This window comes from Pseudophryne corroboree, chromosome 6 (genome assembly GCF_028390025.1).
Source record: "Pseudophryne corroboree isolate aPseCor3 chromosome 6, aPseCor3.hap2, whole genome shotgun sequence".
Lineage (NCBI taxonomy): Eukaryota > Metazoa > Chordata > Amphibia > Anura > Myobatrachidae > Pseudophryne > Pseudophryne corroboree.
The window spans coordinates 324,021,100-324,044,615 of record NC_086449.1 but is presented as its reverse complement, the minus strand read 5'-3'; the positions used below and the strand labels follow the sequence as shown (position 1 = coordinate 324,044,615).

Below are 23,516 nucleotides of genomic sequence, written 5' to 3'. Positions count from 1 at the left end.
TACGCTATCTACGTAAGAAGTACCGTAAGGGTACGCAAGTTGCGTATCGATCGCTTAGCCGTGATCGAGACGCTCAGGCGTCACGTTCACTCACGGCCAAGTGATCACAGGCAGGCAGACTATTGGCTGTTGACTATCGTAATGATTCGCTATAGCGTAGCAGCGCTCGGGACCACGAGGAGATCACCAGCGATGCAGACGCTCACAACGTTAAACCTTTATATCTATACCTTTAGCAATGAAATACACAGCAAACCTTAGTGTAGAGACAAAGTGTAAGTGCAACCTTGTGTAACCTGATTAACTACAAAGCTGCTTGAGCGTCACCGACGCTCAGGGAATATTGAACACTAAAAAGAATACACAGATACCTGGGCTTAGGGTCCGAAACCTATTATGTGTATTATAACTATTATACTTGCAAAAGGAATCACAGTACAAATGATACACTACAATATAACATAAACCAACTAACCAGATAAACTACACAGGAAATACAATACAATACAATTAAAGGAAAATACGAGAGAGATAGAGAGAGAGAGAGAGAGATGGCTCACAGTAAGACAATATGATTACGGAGAAAACTTACGCACAAGGGGAACGATGCATGCGCCTCGATATCCAGCTCCCGATTATCAGCAATGAGAACCGTTGAAGAGAGTGAAGTTGGATATGGTCGGCCTGCTATTTATGCCCCACACACAATACAATTCAATGGTCCCTACAATCTCATTGTTCATTGGACACAGGAATTCGGCTTCGTATTGTAACAAAAGGTCATAGGTTGATTCATACAGGTGGGCTGTGACTATTTCCAACTGCTCAGGTGGGAGGGAAACTGGGTTTCCCGCCGCATGGGTAATAAAGTGCAAATAAAGTAAATGTTCATAAACTTCTTATGTCCATAACTATTCGCACGAGCGATTGATCTGCTTCAAACCAACACCGGAATATTTCTAATTAAATATTCTTCCGATGGATACTAAACACCACTGTATTACTCCTATCTGACCCTTCGTATCAAACAAAGAGGGATTCCTCTGTTCATAAACATTCTATATTAACCAAACTTTCAGAATCTATCAAAGGGACCATGATCTACAAAATACATTATTTGTGAAAATATGTAACGATTGAGTCGCACGCTACGACTACACAAACCTTACCGTAAATACGCATACCGTGCACCAGCGGGTGCACGCAACAGCGGGTACGCGCCTTCACGGGAGAGCGCACGCATGCGCAGCGCGGACCAGTGTGAGGTGCAAATATGGCAGTGTGTATAGAGATATTTTTCTGACTTTGACAATACTATCTTGAGACGTGAGATTCGACCGGCGTGCCCGCGCATCGCTTCGAAAGGTACCTTAAATGTGCATACAATCCTTCGATTTCACAGATGCGGTCGAAATCGAAGGTTAGCACCGATTATCTCACAAGTGTATGGGCACCATTACAGTCTATAGGGAATTAGGCATTGATACACAAGGATAGATGCTACCTACAGTATTGCATAAAACAGTAGTTAAATATGATTGATTTTAAACCTAGATTAACATGTACAAATATGTTAATATGCTAAAAATATGTACACCTACTTAGACACTTAATTTGATAATGCTTGTATGCAAAAACCAAATCTAAATCTTATCTGGATTAAGAGATAATGAAGACTTTATAAAAAATACTTTTCACCCCTTTAGGGGTGGCCTTTTTAAGAATCCCATCTTAATGGGCGTCAACGACACAAAACAAAGCTACTGTCCAAATTTCAAGTTCCTAGTCCTCATTGTTTTAAAGACTTTGTGATGAGTCAATGAGTCAGTCAGTGGTATTTGGCTTTTTTCACCCCTTTGGGGGTGGACTTTTGAAAAATCCCTTCTTAGTGGGTGCATATGTCAGAAAACAAAGGTACTGTCCAAATTTCCAGTTCCTAGTCCTCATGGTTCCAAAGATTTCATGATGAGTCAGAGTCAGTCAACGTATTTGGTTTTTTTCACCCCTTTGAGATGGAATTTTGAAAAATCCCTTCTTATACCCCTTTCAGACAGAAAATGAAATTACCGGGTGAAGCAGTTCCACCTGGTAATTTCATTAAACACATGGGTCGTTTTTCTGTGTGAAAGGGTCAACCCGTGTTGTAATTCCCGGGACTTCGACCCTGGAATTTACCAGGGTCAGAGACACGAGAATTATGACACGGGTTGACCCTTTCACACAGACAAAACACCTGTGTTGATCTGCAAATTACCGGGTCTAAATTCCCGACCCAGTAATTTGAATGTCTGTGTGAAGGGGGGGGGGGGGGGGGGGGTGTTAGGCAGGTCCCGGCAAAACTACCCAGAACTGAAATGCCAGGTAATTGCTGGGACTTTCAGACATTTCTGTCTGAAAGGAGTATAAGTGGGTTCTTACGTCACCAAACAAAGCTACTGACAAACGTACTGCCCAAATTTCGTGATGAGTCAGTCAGTCCGTGGTATCTGGCTTTTATATAGGTAGATATTGTAGAATACCGGTAATCAATAGAGGGATTAAACATATCATTCAGAGATAAATGAAAATAAGAACAAGATAATGTTAAGCATTAGTCATACTTATTACTTATTATAATTAAATTAATCTGAATAGTAATACACAATAGAAAATGCAAAAGCACTTTTCAGAGAGACACACACACACACACACACACACACACACACACACACATACACACATACTGTACATGCGCGGAGCTAAGTATTAGCACAGGGCATGCCAATGGCATTAAACATTTTTTATTAAAACACTAGTTTTTTAGTATAATAGGCTTTTTTTAAGATGTCACGGCGCTGTGCCAGTAGTCACAGCATAATAAAAAAAAAAAGTGTTAAAAAAAACAAAAAAACATTTGGTTTAAACCAAGGTAGATTAAACCAGCCAACCCTGTAGTACATGGTATATGAACAGTAGCGGATCTTGCCACAGGCAAGCAGTACTTTTGCCCGGGGCGCCGCCTTCCGGAGGGCGCTGGCGCCATCCGGAGGGCGCCGCACCATGGCAAGATCCGCCACTGCTGTGCCCTCCGCTGCCCGCTGTGTCCCCCCGGCCCCTGCGGCTCTGGTCCCGTGAAGGGAACTAGACGCGTAGCGTCTAGTTTCCCTTCGCAAAGAGGACCATTACTGAGCGGTGCGCGATGACGTCATCACGCACCGCACAGCAAAGGTCCTCTCCGCGAAGGGAACTAGACACTACGCGTCTAGTTTCCCTTCGCGGAGAGGACCTTTTGCTGTGCGGTGCGCGATGACGTCATCGCGCACCGCTCAGCATTTAAGCGGCGCTTCTGCTGTACAGGGGGCGTGACTGACCACGCCCCCTGTAGTAAGCCACGCCCCCATTCCCTGCCCGGGGCGCCGAGGGCATTCGAACCGGCCCTGTATATGAAGTTTTATCACTTTATCCTCATCAGCGCTGTTACTATTTTGAATTGCATGCATCTACTGGAGAAGTACTGTCTCCTGTTTTTTTAACAGCTGTTGTTTAGAAAACACAACTCCTAAGTAACGCCTTGTTAGTTATTTTTATAACTTCCCTTTACATATTACAACATTCCAGTCTTAAATGAGTCTTATAGAGTGTGTGTGACAAAGGGTTAATAACAGCAAACCCACCTATTCTGTCTAGCTATGATTAAACCCCCCCTTTTATAGTACATGCTTATTCCCAAATTCTGTTGTCACCATGGTTTGTTTCAGGAGCTGATGCTGACAGGAAGCCTTGGGTTACTCCTTTGAACTCTCTCAGACTACATCAAACTTAAATAAACCATTGTTATAGGTAACTAATAATACTCTGTTTACAGGTGTGTAAGATAATACTGTAGTCAAATTGTGTTAGCCTGGTAAGAACACAAAGACAGAACATTTATTACATTAGGTTTAGTATAAGAAATAATATATAAACATTGGATAACAAAATGAGAGACTCATTTTTTTGCAAAATAGTTTATTAAAATAAACTGATAAAATAAAGACACAGAACAACTTGCTCAATTTCTTTTGTTGTGGGAGAACACAAAAATATGCATCATAACTCCAATGAGATTGGTTTCCAGGTAAAATGATCATTTTTTGATGACTTTCAGCGACTTTGCCTATGCTGCTCCAGCCTAGCCCTCCTCTTTTTTAAAATGACCTATTGCATGATCCGCATGTCATAGAAATGATTTTATGTCCAGTCAAACCCATTTTCTCTATCGTCCTAGTGGATGCTGGGGTTCCTGAAAGGACCATGGGGAATAGCGGCTCCGCAGGAGACAGGGCACAAAAAGTAAAGCTTTAGGATCAGGTGGTGTGCACTGGCTCCTCCCCCTATGACCCTCCTCCAAGCCTCAGTTAGATTTTTGTGCCCGGCCGAGAAGGGTGCAATCTAGGTGGCTCTCCTAAAGAGCTGCTTAGAAAAGTTTAGCTTAGGTTTTTTATTTTACAGTGAGTCCTGCTGGCAACAGGATCACTGCAACGAGGGACTTAGGGGAGAAGAAGTGAACTCACCTGCGTGCAGGATGGATTGGCTTCTTTGGCTACTGGACATTAGCTCCAGAGGGACGATCACAGGTACAGCCTGGATGGTCACCGGAGCCTCGCCGCCGGCCCCCTTGCAGATGCTGAAACAAGAAGAAGGTCCAGAATCGGCGGCATGAAGACTCCTCAGTCTTCTTAAGGTAGCGCACAGCACTGCAGCTGTGCGCCATTTCCTCTCAGCACACTTCACACGGCAGTCACTGAGGGTGCAGGGCGCTGGAAGGGGGGCGCCCTGGGAGGCAATGAAAACCTATTTTTGGCTAAAAATACCTCACATATAGCCTCCGGGGGCTATATGGAGATATTTAACCCCTGCCAGAATCCGTTAAGAGCGGGAGACGAGGCCGCCGAAAAAGGGGCGGGGCCTATCTCCTCAGCACACAGCGCCATTTTCCCTCACAGAAAGGCTGGAGGGAAGGCTCCCAGGCTCTCCCCTGCACTGCACTACAGAAACAGGGTTAAAACAGAGAGGGGGGGCACTAATTTGGCGTTAGAAATATATAAAAAAAGATGCTATAAGGGAAAACACTTATATAAGGTTGTCCCTATATAATTATAGCGTTTTTGGTGTGTGCTGGCAAACTCTCCCTCTGTCTCTCCAAAGGGCTAGTAGGTCCTGTCCTCTATCAGAGCATTCCCTGTGTGTGTGCTGTGTGTCGGTACGTGTGTGTCGACATGTATGAGGACGATGTTGGTGAGGAGGCGGAGCAATTGCCTGTAATGGTGATGTCACTCTCTAGGAAAGTCGACACCGGAATGGATGGCTTATTTAGGGAATTACATGATAATGTCAACACGCGGCAAGGTCGGTTGACGACATGAGACGGCCGACAAACAATTAGTACCGGTCCAGACGTCTCAAAAACACCGTCAGGGGTTTTAAAACGCCCGTTTACTTTAGTCGGTCGACACAGACAGGGACACTGAATCCAGTGTCGACGGTGAATAAACAAACGTATTCCTTATTAGGGCCACACGTTAAGGGCAATGAAGGAGGTGTTACATATTTCTGATACTACAAGTACCACAAAAGAGGGTATTATGTGGGATGTGAAAAAACTACCGTAGTTTTTCCTGAATCAGATAAATTAAATGAAGTGTGTGATGATGCGTGGGTTCCCCCCGATAGAAAATATGGGCGGTATACCCTTTCCCGCCAGAAGTTAGGGCGCGTTGGGAAACACCCCTTAGGGTGGATAAGGCGCTCACACGCTTATCAGAACAAGTGGCGGTACCGTCTATAGATAGGGCCGTCCTCAAGGAGCCAGCTGACAGGAGGCTGGAAAATATCATAAAAAGTATATACACACATACTGGTGTTATACTGCGACCAGCGATCGCCTCAGCCTGGATGTGCAGAGCTGGGGTGGCTTGGTCGGATTCCCTGACTAAAAATATTGATACCCTTGACAGGGACAGTATTTTATTGACTATAGAACATTTAAAGGATGCATTTCTATATATGCGAGATGCACAGAGGGATATTTGCACTCTGGCATCAAGAGTAAGTGCGATGTCCATATCTGCCAGAAGATGTTTATGGACACGACAGTGGTCAGGTGATGCAGATTCCAAACGGCACAAAGGTGTATTGCCGTATAAAGGAAGAGGAGTTATTTGGGGTCGGTCCATCGGACCTGGTGGCCACGGCAACTGCTGGAAAATCCACCGTTTTTTACCCTAAGTCACATCTCTGCAGAAAAAGACACCGTCTTTTCAGCTTCAGTCCTTTCGTCCCTATAAGAGTCATATCTGCCCAGGGATAGAGGAAAGGGAAGAAGACTGCAGCAGGCAGCCCATTCCCAGGAACAGAAGCGTTCCACCGCTTCTGACAAGCTCTCAGCATGACGCTGAGAACGTACAGGACCCCTGGATCCTACAAGTAGTATCCCAGGGGTACAGATTGGAATGTCGAGACGTTTCCCCTGCGCAGGCTCCTGAAGTCTGCTTTACCAAGGTCTCCCTCCGACAAGGAGGCAGTATGGGAAACAATTCACGAGCTGTATTCCCAGCAGGTGATAATTAAATTACCCCTCCTACAACAAGAAAAGGGGTATTATTCCACACTATATTGTGGTACTGAAGCCAGAAGGCTAGGTGAGACCTATTCTAAATCTAAAAAAATTTGAACATTTACAAAGGTTCAAATCAAGATGGAGTCACTCAGAGCAGTGATAACGAACCGGGAAGAAGGGGACTATATGGTGTCCCGAGACATCAGGGATGCTTACCTCCATGTCCCAAATTTGCCCTTATCACTAAGGGTACCTCAGGTTCGTGGTACAGAACTGTCACTATCAGTTTCAGACGCTGCCGTTTGGATTGTCCACGGCACCCCGGGTCTTTACCAAGGTAATGGCCGAAATGATGGTTCTTCTTCGAAGAAAAGGCGTCTTAATTATCCCTTACTTGGACGATCTCCTGATAAGGGCAAAGTCCAGGGAACAGTTGGAGGTCGGAGTAGCACTATCTCGGATACTGTTACAACAGCAGGGGTGGATTCTAAATATTCCTAAATCGCAGCTGATCCCGACAACAAGTCTCCTGTGCTTAGGGATGATTCTGGACACAGTCCAGAAAAAGGTGTTTCTCCCGGAAGAGAAAGCCAGGGAGTTATCCGAGCTAGTCAGGAACCTCCTAAAATCAGTGCATCATTGCACAAGGGCCATGGTAAAAAAAAAAAAAAAAATGGTGACTTCCTTCGAAGCAATTCCAGTCGGCAGATTTCATGCAAGAACTTTTCAGTGGGATCTGCTGGACAAATGGTCCGGATCGCATCTTCAGATGCATCAGCGGATAACCCTATATCCAAGGACAAGGGTGTCTCTCCTGTGGTGGTTACAGAGTGCTCATCTTCTAGAGGGCCGCAGATTCGGCATTCAGTTTTGGATGTTGGTGACCACGGAGGCCAGCCCGAGAGGCTGGGGAGCAGTCACACAAAGAAAAAAATTTCCAGGGAGTGTGATCAAGTCTGGAGACTTTTCTCCACATAAATATAGCTAAGGGTAAATTTATAATGCTCTAAGCTTAGCAAGACCTCTGCTTCAAGGTCAGCCGGTATTGATCCAGTGGGATAAAACATCACGGCAGTCGCCCACGTAAATAGACAGGGCGGCACAAGAAGCAGGAGGGCAGTGGCAAAAACTGCAAGGACTTTTCGCTGGGCGGAAAATCATGTGATAGCACTGTCAGCAGTGTTTCATTCCGGGAATGGAAACTGGGAAGCAGACTTCCTCAGTAGGCACGACCTCCACCCAGCAGAGTGGGAACTTCATGGGGAAGTTTTCCACATGATTGTAAACCGTTGGGAATTACCAAAGGTGGACATGATGGCGTCCCGTCTGAACAAAAAACGGGACAGGTATTGCGCCAGGTTAAGAGACCCTCAGGCAATAGCTGTGGACGTTCTGGTAACACCGTGGGTGTACCAGTCGGTGTATGTGTTCCATCCTCTGCTTTTCATACCTAAGGTACTGAGAATTATAAGACGTAGAGGAGTAAGAACTATACTCATGGCTCCGGATTGGCCAAGAAGGACTTGGTACCCGGAACTTCAAGAGATGCTCACAGAGGACTTATGGCCTCTGCCGCTAAGAAGGGACTTGTTTCAGCAAGTACCATGTCTGTTCCAAGACTTACCGCAGCTGCGTTTGACGGCATGGCGGTGGAACGCCGGATCCTAAGGGAAAAGGCATTCAGGAAGAGGTCATTCCTACCCTGGTCAAAGCCAGAAAGGAGGTGACCGCACAACATTATCACCACATGTGGCGAAAATATGTTGCGTGGTGTGAGGCCAGGAAGGCCCCACGAAGAAATTTCAACTCGGTCGATTCCTGCATTTCCTGCAAACAGGAGTGTCTATGGGCCTCAAATTGGGGTCCATTAAGGTTCAAATTTCGGGCCTGTCGATTTTTCTTCCAGAAAGAATTGGCTTCAGTTCCTGAAGTCCAGAAGTTTGTCAAGGGAGTATTGCATATACAACCCCCTTTTGTGCCTCCAGTGGCACTGTGGGATCTCAACGTAGTTCTGGGATTCCTCAAAACACATTGGTTTAAAACCAGTCAAATCTGTGGATTTGAAGCATCTCACATGAAAAGTGAACATGCTCTTGGACCTGGCCTGGACCAGGCGAGTGTCAAATTGGTGGTTTTTTTCTCAAAAAAGCCCATATCTGTTTGTCCATTCGGACAGGGCAGAGCTGCGGACTCGTCCCCAGTTCTCTCCCTAAGGTGGTGTCAGTGTTTCACCTGAACCAGCTTATTGTGGTGTCTTGCGCCTACTAGGGACTTGGAGGACTCCAAGTTGCTAGATGTGGTCAGGGCCCTGAAAATATAGGTTCCAGGACGGCTGGAGTCAGGAAAACTGACTTGCTGTTATCCTGTATGCACCCAACAAACTGGGTGCTCTTGCTTCTTAGCAGACTTTTGCTAGTTGGATGTGTAATACAATTCAGCTTGCACATTCTGTGGCAGGCCTGCCACAGCCAAAATATGTAAATGCCCATTCCACAAGGAAGGTGGGCTCATCTTGGGCGGCTGCCCGAGGGGTCTCGGCTTTACAACTTTGCCGAGCGGCTATTTAGTCAGGGGCAAACACGTTTGTAAAATCCTACAAATTTGATAACCTGGCTAAGGAGGACCTGGAGTTCTCTCATTCGGTGCTGCAGAGTCATCCGCACTCTCCCGCCCGTTTGGGAGCTTTGGTATAATCCCCATGGTCCTTTCAGGAACCCCAGCATCCACTAGGACGATAGAGAAAATAAGAATTTACTTACCGATAATTCTATTTCTCGGAGTCCGTAGTGGATGCTGGGCGCCCATCCCAAGTGCGGATTATCTGCAATACTTGTACATAGTTACAAAAATCGGGTTATTATTGTTGTGAGCCATCTTTCAGAGGCTCCGCTGTTATCATACTGTTAACTGGGTTCAGATCACAGGTTGTACAGTGTGATTGGTGTGGCTGGTATGAGTCTTACCCGGGATTCATAAATCCTTCCTTATTGTGTACGCTCGTCCGGGCACAGTATCCTAACTGAGGCTTGGAGGAGGGTCATAGGGGGAGGAGCCAGTGCACACCACCTGATCCTAAAGCTTTACTTTTTGTGCCCTGTCTCCTGCGGAGCCGCTATTCCCCATGGTCCTTTCAGGAACCCCAGCATCCACTACGGACTCCGAGAAATAGAATTATCGGTAAGTAAATTCTTATTATAAATGTATACACAAATACATATAAAATATGACAATAAAAGGTATATTATTAGGGTTGATATGTTGGTATCCGGACTCTAGGTCGACACCAATTAGGTTGACACCCATTGGTCGACAATGGATAGGTCGACACTAGAAATAGGTTGATTTGAAAAAGGTTTTTCACAATTTTTTGGGGGACTTTTTCATACTTTACTATCTACGTGGACTACAATTGGGAATGGTAACCTTGCCCGCAACATGGCGAGTGAAACGAGCCATGCAGGGTGACACAGTGCACTAATTGGGGTTCCCGGTCACTTGATGGAGAAAGCGTCAACAAAAAAAACATAAAAAACTCATGTCAACCTTTTTTTCATGTCAGCCTTGTTCATGTCGACCTAATGGCCGTGTCAACCTATTTCTAGTGTTGGCATACCCACTGTCGACCAATGGGTGTCGACCTAATTGCTGTCGACCCTGAGTCCCATACCCGATATGTTATACCACATTTTTGCTATGGCGTTAACATTTCATATTGACACGTATTAGGGGCTTATCTTCACTGATTAGAATTATCTGTCATAGTCTCATGTTGTAATTAGACATTTCATGAAAAGTCTAATTGTAACACGTGGCTATGGCATATGCTGACTTTGATATCAGAGTTATTAACCTTGTTTTTTTTATGTATTCCCTTCCTTAAATTATAATATATAGGACAAGCTGGATTTTACAACTAGTATCCCATTTGGGACTTCAAAATTACTCTACATCTGCCGAACCCTGTGGAGCTGCATCATATTATCCACTCCCAAATAAAGCCATCCAGTCTGGCTAACTACAGACACAACTTGTTGACACATCCTTGCTAAGTGAGCAAATTGACACCTTCAAATACATCAGCCTTCTTGCTAAGTGACTAGATTGACACCTTTAAATAGAACATCCTTCTTAGATGAAGCAAGGCATATGGACAGGGGGAATGGCATATTGATATCTTTTATAAACAATAAATTCACAATTTATATCTGGGGTATAAATTGTCTGAATTTTATTTCAAGCTCTGCAAGCACTTGTTAGGTTACCTGTAGAGGAGTGTGGTGTATTCTGTCCACATTATGAATGGAAATTTTGTTTAAGGTGTCAAAGCATTAACACAAATCAGCATTCAAGAGCAATAACATTTGGACCGTCTAGAACAAAAGAAAACTCAAATTCTCCCAAATATCTACTAAGACAGAGTTTGCCAAAATCTACTGTTACAGTCCAGGCCTTAAGGATATCCATGCTTGAGTCCAGATGGTTAAATAAAATTGACTGAGGTACTTATTAAGTCACCTGTGCTCAAGCATGGATATCCTTAAAAGCTGGACTGTAATGGAGGTGTTTGGGAATTTCTGTACTAAAGAACATGTGTGTTTATAAGACAGTTGCTCATTGCCTCCCTCCTCAGTATTTATAATTTAGAGTAATATAAATGTAGAAGATTATAGCTACAATCATTTAGTTGTAATACTCTCTTTTCAGACATACTGTACGTACCAGGTTGTGTGATAGCCTGTTTTACTAACAATATTAATGGCATAGATGATTGAAGACCTCCTCTTATTACATTGTTTGTCATTTCATTGCTTCTACCACTGACTTAATGTTGTTTTATCTATATATAGTTAATCCAATCACTGCTATTCTCAGATGGACTGCTGCATGTTACTACTATACCTCTTACTGTACTTGTTGATACTAATACAGGGGTGTACAACTCCAGGTAATATGCATCTTGTTTCTTTAGCAGTAACTAAATCCAGTATGTTGCTCTGTTCTTGTCTAATTAGGTATAGCTGGAAATGAAGAAAACAACTTTACTACTTAAAGCCAATACCTGGAGTTGTATACCCCATTATTTCATCACAGGGTTGTCCTGTTTGTTCTATTCCCTTTGGGCTCATATCCCTAAACTTTATATCTTCCAGGTTCCCGCACACAGTCTGGGCAGCATACACACAAGTACGTATGTGTTCCTTGCAAATCACGCTACCCAGAGGTGTGCCAATGTGTGTGTGCTCGTACCTGACCTGTGTGTAAGCATCTGCGCATATGTACGTGTTCTTATCTTGTGTGGCTGAAACATCACCTTCTCAGTATTACATATTTAAGATAGAATAGAGTAATGGTAAAAGTGCCTCTTGTCAACGTGTCTTACGTAATGACAAGCTCCACTTTTCTAGCGTTTGGGTAACATAGCCGTTTTCTACATATTCTAGCCCCTTACTTGGCCAGATTGCCGCCATTGCACTACTAGGCTCAAATATTGCCGAGCGTCCATACATTAGCAGTTGATGAAACATATTTTTAGGAATCAACATTTAAGGAATGAGAACTTTTCAAAACATGTAAATATAGTTTTGTTTATGGCTAAACGGAGACAAACTTTGCTGTATAAAATGAGGACATTCTATTTAATAAAACAAATGCCTTGGTTAGAATTATGGGATAAAACCCTTAAGAAAACAGATTTTGTTTTTGATATTTCAGTCTTGTGCTTTAGCAGCAAATTTATCAAGCGTATTCAATAACCGCATGCGTTAAACTGACACTTTCTCGTGTTCTTTGTGACTTTGGCACTTTTCGGCAGAAGTTACCTACATATCAAGCTCCTAAAACGTCTTCCTGCTCTTCCCCCTCAGAGCTTGAAGCCTGTAGCAAGCCCCATCTTCAGACGGCATGAGCAGGCAGTCTTACAGGGAGCCCTCCAATATGTCTGCAGCTCCTGCTCTTTGTTTAATTAATTCCAGATATAGAAAATGGAGTATAAAGGTCTGGAGATTGGACCTATGGGACTTGCTTATAATGACCAGACAACCAGGGCCGGACTGGCCCACAGGGGTACAGGGGAAACCACCGGTGGGCCCCACTGTCTGAGGGTCCACTCCTTCCTCTAGGGATCAGGTTCCAGACTGTGCACTTGTATCATACATGGTAGATATGTTGCATTACACTGCACAAAACTATTGTGCATTTCAAGCCTCTATGGAGGCTGGCCACACCCCATTTGTAGGCTGGTCACACCCCCAAGTATGGGCCCCTATCACTGCATTCCCCCGGTGGGCCCTTCATACCCCAGTCCGACACTGCAGACAACTGTAGTTTATTTGGTTATTATCAGGGGACTGCTGTGATTGGGTGGCACGGTGTATCCTGTGCAAGGAGGAAATGTTGCTTTCATTCATTTCTTTGCACAGTGTGTGAATATTGTCCTATTTAAATGCATAATCTCCACTACACTACATAAATGTTCATACTGCCAGCACTAAAATGACAACATACCAAGAAAGACTAACACTACACGCTGCTCCATGTAGTTGTTGCTCATGCCAGAACTGTGATTAGCTCATGCGCAATGGACTTCTGAAAATGACTTTTGTGACTGCAATCAGTAAGCCAGCTGCAGCACTCAGCAGTTAGCTGAGACAGTCACTTATCGCAAGCTCTGCCCCAGCTGAATGGTATTGATAAATGTGACTCCCCCCCCCTCCCCCTCTCCCCCTCCCCCAAAAAAAAAAAATAGCTGTGTATTGTGGTGTTTATGAATAATGCTTAACAGGGGAAATATGCTTCTTTTTAAAACAGACCCTTAGTAATAGGACATGACAAAATTGGTACATGAACTGTATCAATTGTAACTGTAGAATATGCAATAGTAGTTAGCGGATGAATGGCAATGCCTCACATAAAGGGACATAAATGAAAATGCATTGGCATGTACTGAATGAGGAGAGAGAGCATTTTATAAAAAATAGATGTGGAGTTCCCATGGTGTAGGGTGAAGCAGTAGCTGATTTTTTTCAACATTTCTAGTTATTTGTAAGCCTCTGTATAAATATATTTTCACAATATCTTCATATTCCACACTCACAATATGAAACCAAGCCACTGTCCATAGTGCTTCTCCTTGCTTTTTACCCAGGATGCTAAGGGGGAAATTGTATCAAAGTGGAGAGAGATAAAGCACTGACCAATCAGCGTCTGTCATTTTATAGGCTGTGTTTGAAAATTGATTGGAGCTGATTAGTTGGTACTTTATCTCTCTACCTTATCTCTCCAAGTTTTGGTATATCTTACTCTTAGTTCCTTAACTGCATGGGAATCTTGTGTTTTCATTTGACTCGAGCAATGTATTCTCTATGTACAGATTAAGTTTCTTTTCCCTGTCCCGTCTGGGGCTCTGAAGTATTGAGCATCCAAGAATTCAAGTTGTATACAGTATATCCATTTTACCCACCTTCCTTTAAGAAATATACCGTAACTTCCAGAACCTCATTTTCCAAATAAACATGTCCCATTTATGAATGTATTTTGTGAGAAGATGTGGTGTAGGCTAGATATACAAAGCCGTTCTAGCTTACCCCAACACCTAAGGAGCTCCACACTATGTACTAAAAGAATGCAATAAAAACATATGGAATAAGGGCCTAATTCAGACCTGATCGCAGCAGCAAACTTTTTCTCTAATGGGCAAAACCATGTGCACTGCAGGTGGGGCAGATATAACATGTGCAGAGAGAGAGAGATTTGGGTGTGGTGTGTTCAAACTGAAATCTAAATTGCAGTGTAAAAATAAAGCAGCCAGTATTTACTCTGCACAGAAACAATATAACCCACCCAAATCTTATACTCTCTGCACTTGTTATATCTGCCTCCCCTGCAGTGCAGACTGTTTTTCCCATTAGAGAAATATTTTGCTGCTGCAGTCATGTCTGAATTAGGCCCTAATTCAGTTTTATTTACCTGTAATGGCTTATTTTCTTTTCTGTTTTTGTCTGCCGCCTCTGCACCGCTAATTATTCTCCTGACCCCTTTTGTTTCGCTAGCAGATCATTTTAGTTTCTCATCTTCTACTTTCCTAAAATATTTGTTTTGTTACTTCTTTAAAGGGGAAGTATATGTTATCAAAGTCCTCTGATTTCCAGGTGTATATAGTATGTTATATTCATTGCTAAAGATTTATTGAAATACTGTCAAAAATGTTGCATTGAATGGGAGGTACTCAACAGGAATTGACAGGGGAGCATAGTATGTACCATATATGATTAGGAAAAGATATGGTAGAATGGTGACTAGGACAGTGAAGGTTTACAGTATTAGCAATGTGGCTGTTCCCCATGGCTAAAAGGGCCCAATCTTTCTAAGGAGTCAATTCAGTCAGCCGTTAGGGGGACCAGTTGCATGGAAACTCTGAAAACAGCGCCTCCACTCACATTTTACTTTAACCCCCTACTTGTGGATTTTTTTTATTTATACGCAGCCCTATGGGGCTGCAAACAGAAATCTGCAAGTCTGGAAGTACCGTAACTGTGGGATATAGCTGTTCTTGCTTATACCCCTTTTCCACTAGCATAGCACGGGTCGCAGCCGTGTCGCCTGACACGGCTGCGACCCGTGCTACAGCCCCCTGCAGACAGCGCTCACCAACCCGGCAATTGCCAGGGTGGTGATGCGGCTAGTGACGCTGCAGGGGCGGCGCTGGGAGATCACATGACCTCCCAGCGCCGCCCTCCCTGTGCACTGTGAACGGGAGCCGTGTCGCCTCGACACGGCACCCGTTCATACTAGACAGCTTGCTACCAGGGTAGGATTCCCGGATCACTTGATCCGGGAATTTGCCGGGGGACCCGTTTCCACTAGGGAAAAACACGGGTAAATGCGCGCCCCCGCGCATTTATCCATGTTTAAAAAAGCTAGTGGAAAAGGGGTATTACACTGAAAGGGGACTCGCGGCTATTTGAATTGACCCCTAGTAAACTGATACAAACTTGATCAGGATAAGTGGTAAATGATAGGCTACTTAAGTGAAGATGTCTGCTCTATTTTCAAATGAACTTGTATTTTTTTAAATTTTTTTTTTTTGCTGTTAACTAAGGTTGAAGGATTGCTGCAGTTTCTGTTCAAACGTGAAATGAAATGCTTATTACAGATTTTTTTTTTTTTTTAATGCACTGGCATATAAACAGATATAATTGGGGTAGCATGGCATGTTTTGAAATCCAGATAGAGAAAAAAAAGAAAACCATTTAATGTAATATATATGAAAATATCCAACACATACAAATAATCTAATTAGGTGGACATTAACTAAGCAGCGGTGTTGTGCAGTTTGCAAACCACCAACATTTTTCTGTGCTACACCGATATATATATATAGAGCAATTCCAAAGTAACAGATGTAACTCTCAGATACACTGTTTGTGATAAACATCTGGATTGCTTCAAATTTAAAATGCACATAAAGAAGCACATTTTACTAGAATTGTATCCACCACTGGTGAGTAAAAATCTAAAGTGTGAACAAGCCTCACCCTTGTTGTCTGCTGTAAAATAAATACATTGTTTAAATGTAACGGATGTAACCAGGATAGGACATGGTAATTTCTGACATAAAATACATGTCTGATTTCTCTGACACTACAACAGATATTTATTCCATATTTTTTTTGCAATAAAGCATAAACCACACAGATTGTTTTAGTACAATTTTCAGGAAAGTCATTCCTATTACCGTGACAATATTTAATGGAATGTACGTGTAACGGATGTAACCCGAAAATCGTCATGGACGTAACCATCAAATACATTAATCAGGAAATGAAATAAGGCCCCTTGCAGTAACTGGCACAGCGTCATTTACCTTTCTAACAATGTTTTCAGATGGGTACCATATCTCATCTTCTTTGTTTTAACTCTTTCCTAACATAAAACCACATGAAACACTGATTATATCAACATATAATTTCTGACAGTACATGTCCTCAACTTTTGTTATAAACTTCAATAATCAATAAGTTTCTTACCTTTTGTTTTTATAAAACAGTAATAGATAATCAGTGGTCACAATCAGTGTCTGCCTAATGCCTGGTAGCCATTACTGAAATAAGACAAAATGGCGGCATATTATGTGACACACTGTTAGCAACCCATTTTTAATAATAATAATACTTTTATTTATATAGCGCTCTTTCTCCAATAGGACTCAAGGCGCTTAACATATACATAGCATAATATAGTACAGAAAATAATAAAGTACAGAGCAGCTTTTCCTAAAATACAGAAGCATGGAGATACTAAAGGGACATTATGGAAATGCTTGAGTAAAAAGGAAAGTCTTGAGTCTACGTTTGAAGGATTCTATAGTTGGGGCCTCTCGCACTGTGCGGGTAAGTGAGTTCCATAGAGTCGGAGCCGCATAACTAAACCCCCAGATGAATTATGGGAGATTCTAGGTACTGCTAAAAGTCCTTCATCTACAGATCGCAGTAATCGAGTGGGGCATTATGGGGTCAGTAGCTGCTTCAGGTACCTTGGGCCCTGGTCATGTAGTGCTTTGAAACTCGGTAAGCCAATCTTGAAGATGATTCACCATCTTACAGGCAGCCAGTGAAGGGAGTAGAGGATGGGTGTTATGTGGCTAGAATGGGGTTGGTCGGTTAACAGCCTGGCAGCTGTGTTTTGCACCAGCTGTAAGCGTTGCAATTCTTTTGCTGGGAGACCAAGGTAGAGGGCATTACAGTAGCCTAATCAAGATGATACAAATGCATGGATGACTTTTGGCAGATCATCTGAGGAAATTAAGTGCTTGATTCTGGCTATGTTCCTCAGGTGAAAGAATGAGGATTTGATTGTTGCTGATATCTGATGTTTAAGTGTCAAGCCACCATCCAGGACAACGCCAAGATTCCGCACACGATCAGTGGTTTGTAATTCCGAATCCCCGAGTGTAAGTCCAGTTGGTTGGCTATGCTGCAGTCTTGTCCTTTGATGTTGCGGTCCTATCATAAGGACCTCTGTTTCATCTGGGTTCAGTCGCAGCCAAGTAGCACTCATCCACTCCTGGAGTTCAGCTAGACAGCCGTTTAGGGTTGCTATTGGGTTATCAGTGCCCGGAGCAAAGGACAAGTACAGTTGTGTATCATCTGCATAGCAGTGGTAGACTAGCCCATGATGCCTGATTATTTCACCCAGCGGGAGCATGTATACTGCAAAAAGCATGGGGGATAGTATAGAACCTTGTGGGACACCACATGGCAGTGGCACTGGTGGTGATGAGTATAATCCAGACAATACTCTCTGTGACCTGCCTGTGAGAAATGATTTGAACCAGCTTAGGACTGTGCCATCAAGTCCACAAAAATGTATCAGTCGCTCAATCAGAAGCCCATGGTCCACGGTATCAAATGCTGCAGAGAGATCCAGAAGGATTAATATTGAACAGTCACCTCTGTCTCTTGCCATCAGAAGATCATTTAACACAAACACCAGGGCTGTTTCAGTGCTATGTCTTCCCCTGAATCCTGATTGGAATGGATTATAGATATCATGGATTGTCAGGCGGGTTTCCAGTTGATTTGCAACCACTTTCTCAATAACCTTTCCTAGAAAAGGAAGGTTTGATACCGGTATATAGTTGGTCATGCAGTCGGGATCTAAATTAGTTTTTTTTAAGAAGAGGTCTAACAATTGCTTCCTTTAGGGGTCCAGGAAATATGCCTGTCTGCAAAGAGCATTGAACAATTTTTGCAAAGACTACTATTAAACTACTATAGACTATGACTGATGCACTGGGAAATAATTTTTTGAATATTCCAACTTTATTTTTTTTTTTCCTGACCCATGTCCATTTTTGGTTGAAATTGCCCTATATTAACCTGCGGCCTCTACGCTGAAAATGTGAATTACACATTGTACTACACCCAAACAGCCAGGGAAACTTATTTTTGGGAGTCAACATTGAGATATTAATTTGGGGGGGAAGCAATAATTTTATTAAGGAGCCAATATTAATGTATAATATTATTAAGAAGCCAGTATTAGTATTTATATCATCATAGGGGCACTGTTTGTTGTGCAAAATTGTGCCACTGCAAGTTCCAGCATGCATTTGCTCTCATGTAAACAGGGCTGCCATGAGAAATTGTAGGGCCCAGTACTGACAAAATAGGCAGGTCCCGGCACCCCTGCTAGTGTAACGGGCACTAGCTCACAATGTGGCCAGTGTCGGCATCACCCAGGGAGAAAAAGCAGCTCAAGCATCTTACAGGGACATATTAAATTACTGGATAGTTAATGCGTGCGCAGGAAAGTCTGTTCAAGTAAATAGCCTTTTCCCCACAATGAAAATCAAGGGTTAACGCACATAAAGTCACTGATTTCACTTAAACGGCAGAATCAATGGGATTTTCCTGGAAAAGTACACATTCTGCAATTAACGCAAATTGAATTACCACTGCTCGGGATTTAGTTGTGGGAATATGCCCTATAGTGTAAGACCGCTGACCTTACGCTGATGGCAGGAAAGAGCTGATTGGAGCTGGACAGAACCGACACCTCAGAAGTATGGAATACAGGAAAGAGAGAGGGAGTGACCAAGAAAGACAGTCAATCAATGCAGTAGGAAGTAAGGAAAGCAAGGGGGGCGGGGTGTTCACACGGATCTAGCACAGACCGCTCGGCACACATCTCTCCCCCCGCTCAGCACAAAGCGCGATGTGTGCTGAGCGGGGATGGGGGGGGGGGGGGGGGGGGACCACGGGGGACGATGCTCCCTTCACCCAGCACATCGCTATCGCTGTGGGGCATACACACGGAGAGATCCGTGCTTAACTTATAAGCAATCTAGTCAGACTGCTTGGAATTTAAGCACGGATCTCTCCGTGTGTATGCACCTTTAAAGACGTTGACTGAGAGACAGGAGGAAAGAGAAAACCAGACAGGAGGCCACAGTATAAACATGTAATAAATACATACAATAAATTACTTACGAGAATTAAAATGGTAGTCCCCAGTAACACGGGGTCGTCTATGCACTTCATGAGTGAGGTACAGGGCCTCGGGTAATAGTCTACTTGAGTGCTGGGCAGTTTGTCCATTGGGGTAATCCTCTGGAGTGTTGAGCCATCAGTGGAGATGTGGCTGATTGCTAGTGGCAAGGTGGCTGCCTGTCATTGTTGGTATGGAGGAATGCTGCATGGTCTACAGATCAGTGCGTAAACCAGCTGTGGAAGGAAGCCACAGTCTGTGTGTCATAATGGTTGTCCGTTGTGGCCGAGCATGCAATATGTATGAGGCCCAAACTGCCGTGTAAAGTACACTACAAACACGAGGCCCATGGAATTCAATAAGGGGGAGTATGTGTCCCACTCTCACCCTTGCCCATGGGCGAGACCGCCCCTTGGAAGCGCACTAGGATAGTTGGGAGGTGATCATCACCCAGTCTCTCCCATTAGGGAAGGGAGAGGTGTTTTTCTGACTGGTATGCAGCATAACTGAATGCAGGAGGGAGGTGCACTGGACCCCGTAGCAACTGCACCCATGTTAGCTACATCTCTGGGTAGGAGCTAGCCCCCCCCCCCCCCCGTCTCTGTCCGGGCGTTATACTGCAGTCTTGGCAGTCCCCCCTGAGGGTGGCCCTGCATATGCATTCTGACACATCATGAAAATGATAATTGTTGCTTATTCTTAAAAAATTATAATTGCCCCTGTGATAAAACTTTACATAATGTTGTTCCCATAGTCAAAAAGTTTGATTGGAGATTTGCACGCAGTGTAAATATTCACTTGATATATTATACATTTTATTTTATGTATAAAAATTGTTAATGTAGTTTCAGAACTGGTGCTTTGAAATAATTTAATTTGATCTGTGTGTTTGCTGTTTAGTAAATTGCAAATCCTCATATTAGTTTATCTCAGCCTTTGCATTAATATACATCCACTGAGGAGCGCTGCCAAACAACTTAATGAGGGTAATACCAGGTATAATTTTGGCAAAGAGGCATCATTTTGAAACCTAATTTAGCATAGTTTAGCCATGGTATACCATCTTGGCTTAACTGTATATAGCCCAAGCTATCTGTATACTATCCATATTCTTTATATAGAAAAGCTATTGAAAGCCATCAAGTAAAGACCTATGTCAGATTATTTTTTATTAAATGTCACTAAAAACTAGTTGTATATATACTGGATTTGAGAGGTCTGATAAGAATACCGGTTACATATATTGATTTGAAAAATAAATAGATGATGCTTCCCTTTTAATTTATCTTTTCCTTGATATCACAATTTTTCTTTTCCTTTTGTCTATCGCTATTTGCTTTTTGTCTGTTGTGCATTTTTTATTTTTTTATTTGTTTGTTACTCTAATACTTAATGTAACTATTTCAACAGATAAGTTCTCAAAGAAAAGAACTGAAAAAGCAGAGTGGAAAAAAAAGAATTTGTCAAACAAGGAACAACAGATTGATTCACCTAAGAAAGGCAGAACATCCTTAATTCTGAAGTTACAGAGAGTTTGCAAGCGCTCTGGAAACCATGTGTATAAGGCACAAAGACTAAGGCCTCTAAACAAGAAAGACACAGACCAATTACAAAAAAAAAGTGTTTGCCGTAAAAGCAGTTACAGACCGCGCACAATGTTTACTTACAAAAGGAGGAGGAGGAGGGGTCGCCCTAAGTGTAACACTACTAAAGGTTTTCCAGATTTAGTAGGCAGACGTATCCGCCATTTGTTTGATGATGGTGATCAAGAAGTCTGGTTCACTGGTAGAGTCCTGCGAGTGCATCAGCGTTCCCGCAACCCACGTGACACCCAGTATGAAGTGTGGTATGATGAGGAACCGGGCACCAGGTATTTTTTGGAACTATTGCAGGACTATGAGAAAGGCTGGCTACAGTTGGACAGTTGAAGAATAGGTTAATAAGCATTTGCCAAAAATAGCTGTCAGGCAGGCCTGGAGCACACAGATTGGCTGAACTACTCTGAAGAATCCTATTGTTGATTCACTGCACCCTCTTTTTCTAATTCCCTGAAACAGTCTTAACAGTTTCAATATTTTATTTTTTTTAATATACATTTTTATCCAGGTATCCTGGTTACGAAAGTGTATTGTGATTTTATTTTGTAAGTGTTACACTGCTGATTTTGTCCATTTGTACGGTTTCTGTGTATTTAACAAGAAGTATCTGCAAAATGTTATATTAGCCAGATAAACTTGTATGATTACAAATTCTGAGGCATTTCTTGGTGACTTTTTTTTCTTACTATTTGCAGCACATGGTATGTTAGGGTGAGAAGTGGGTTTTCATAAAAATTCATAGGTTTCTAAATAAATCCTCCCCATTCAGCTTCTCCTAGATGTCATCATCATCATCTGTTCTTGAATATTTCAGACCTGGGGCCAAATGTAATAGCCTACCATATGTGGGAGCCAGTGTTGTTCCGGCTAGTCACTAGATTTAAAGTGGCATTTAGGTTAAAGGATAAAACCTGGTTTTATTAACTTAATATGCAGCTTTAAATCTAGTGACTATTTTGCCAGAATTGCGCAGACTCCGCATTTGTCCCATTGTATAGTTTACGTCTCCCACATAGAGATTTATCAGCACATCAGCATTTTGATTATTGCATAATTGTTTTGCCTTTATATTGTATCTTAGGTTTTCTATCAAATGCAATATAATGTCAGTTTTTTCTCTAGGGAATTGATCCTTGTTACTTCTCTTAGAGTATGTTGTTATGTGACCAAATATAAGTGCATATTGCATTTTGTTTGTAAAATGTTACACAGTGTATTGCACTTAGCCGTACCTGCGCTTTTATAGCTTTCAATGGAAAGCAGCGTGATTTAGGTTTTTTTTTGCTCGCTGTTCCATGTAAAATGCCTGTGTGAACATGCTGAAAACGTAGTTTCGATTTCTGTATTAATTGGGTAATATAAGGCATATTGAGTGCCTCAATCTACATAATCATTAAACAAAAATGACAGTTAAAAAGTTTATGCATTTTTATTTGATTATTAATGCTTATAAGTGTTGATAACTGAATGTCCACACCAAGAAGCTGAAGTAGTAACATGATTATAATAGAATGTAAGCCAGCCCTTCATTGTGCCACAGCATCGACAACACATTCCCCAGAGATTTCACACCAGAAACCTAAACGTATCTCATCTCTCACTATATGTATCTCCTCCAAACTAAGCTAATATACTGTATATATTCATAATTATTCATAGCACATCACTTTAGTTCTAACAAATCAACAGATATCACCCTTTAAAGGAGCCAGCCTCAATTGTGATTCCCCGTAACAGTTCATTATGTAGAGCAGTCTGTAATTGGTCGGTGACTTTTACTTTTACTGGAAATGGACAGTCGTCATCTGTCAGTTCATCACATTAAATGATCACTTCTTAGTGCCAACTTTTGTAGTTCGCAACCTTGCTAAGCACGCAAGTGCCTGTCAAAAACTCTCAAAATGGTAACATTTTGAGAGTTTTTGACAGGCACTTGTGTGCATAGCAATAACAATTTTCTGCTTTGCTTTAGAGAAATATAAAATTTTAATTGCGGACATGGCGTACAAATTAGTAAGTATACGCCCTTACTAATTGGTTGGTCAATGTGTCTGTCCTGACGTTATAATTCATGACATAATTAATATATCAACTAGTGTGTACCCAGCTTAACTCTTTAACATTCCATAACAATTGCGTCCGTAAAATGCTAAACATAAACTTTCTCTATGCCTGATTTTCTAATTCAAATCATTTATTTACAGTTTCTTATATAGTGCAGCTTATTCTATTGCGCTTTACAATTGGAAACAACAGTGATGAGACAAACTGGGTAATACCAGACAGACATAGAGGTAGGAAGGCCCTCCTCGCATGCTTATAATCTATAGGGAATTAGGAATGAATGATTGGCA

General features: G+C 42.5%; 1 protein-coding gene across 3 annotated transcripts in view; it reads left to right on the top strand.

The window, feature by feature from the left end:
- Positions 1 to 22,579, top strand: part of C6H15orf39 (chromosome 6 C15orf39 homolog) — a 74,011-nt gene extending 51,432 nt beyond the window's left edge. The window contains exons 3-4 of one of the 3 annotated variants that reach the window (XM_063926313.1): positions 11,728 to 11,761; positions 20,975 to 21,063. In XM_063926313.1, coding sequence (XP_063782383.1) covers positions 11,728 to 11,761; positions 20,975 to 20,978 — 38 coding nt within the window. In that variant the 3' untranslated portion in view covers positions 20,979 to 21,063. Of the gene's footprint in view, positions 1 to 10,471; positions 10,631 to 11,727; positions 11,762 to 20,974 lie in introns of those variants that run through there. The other 2 variants (XM_063926312.1, XM_063926314.1) reach the window with 2 other exon arrangements.
- Positions 22,580 to 23,516: the final 937 nt, after the last annotated feature.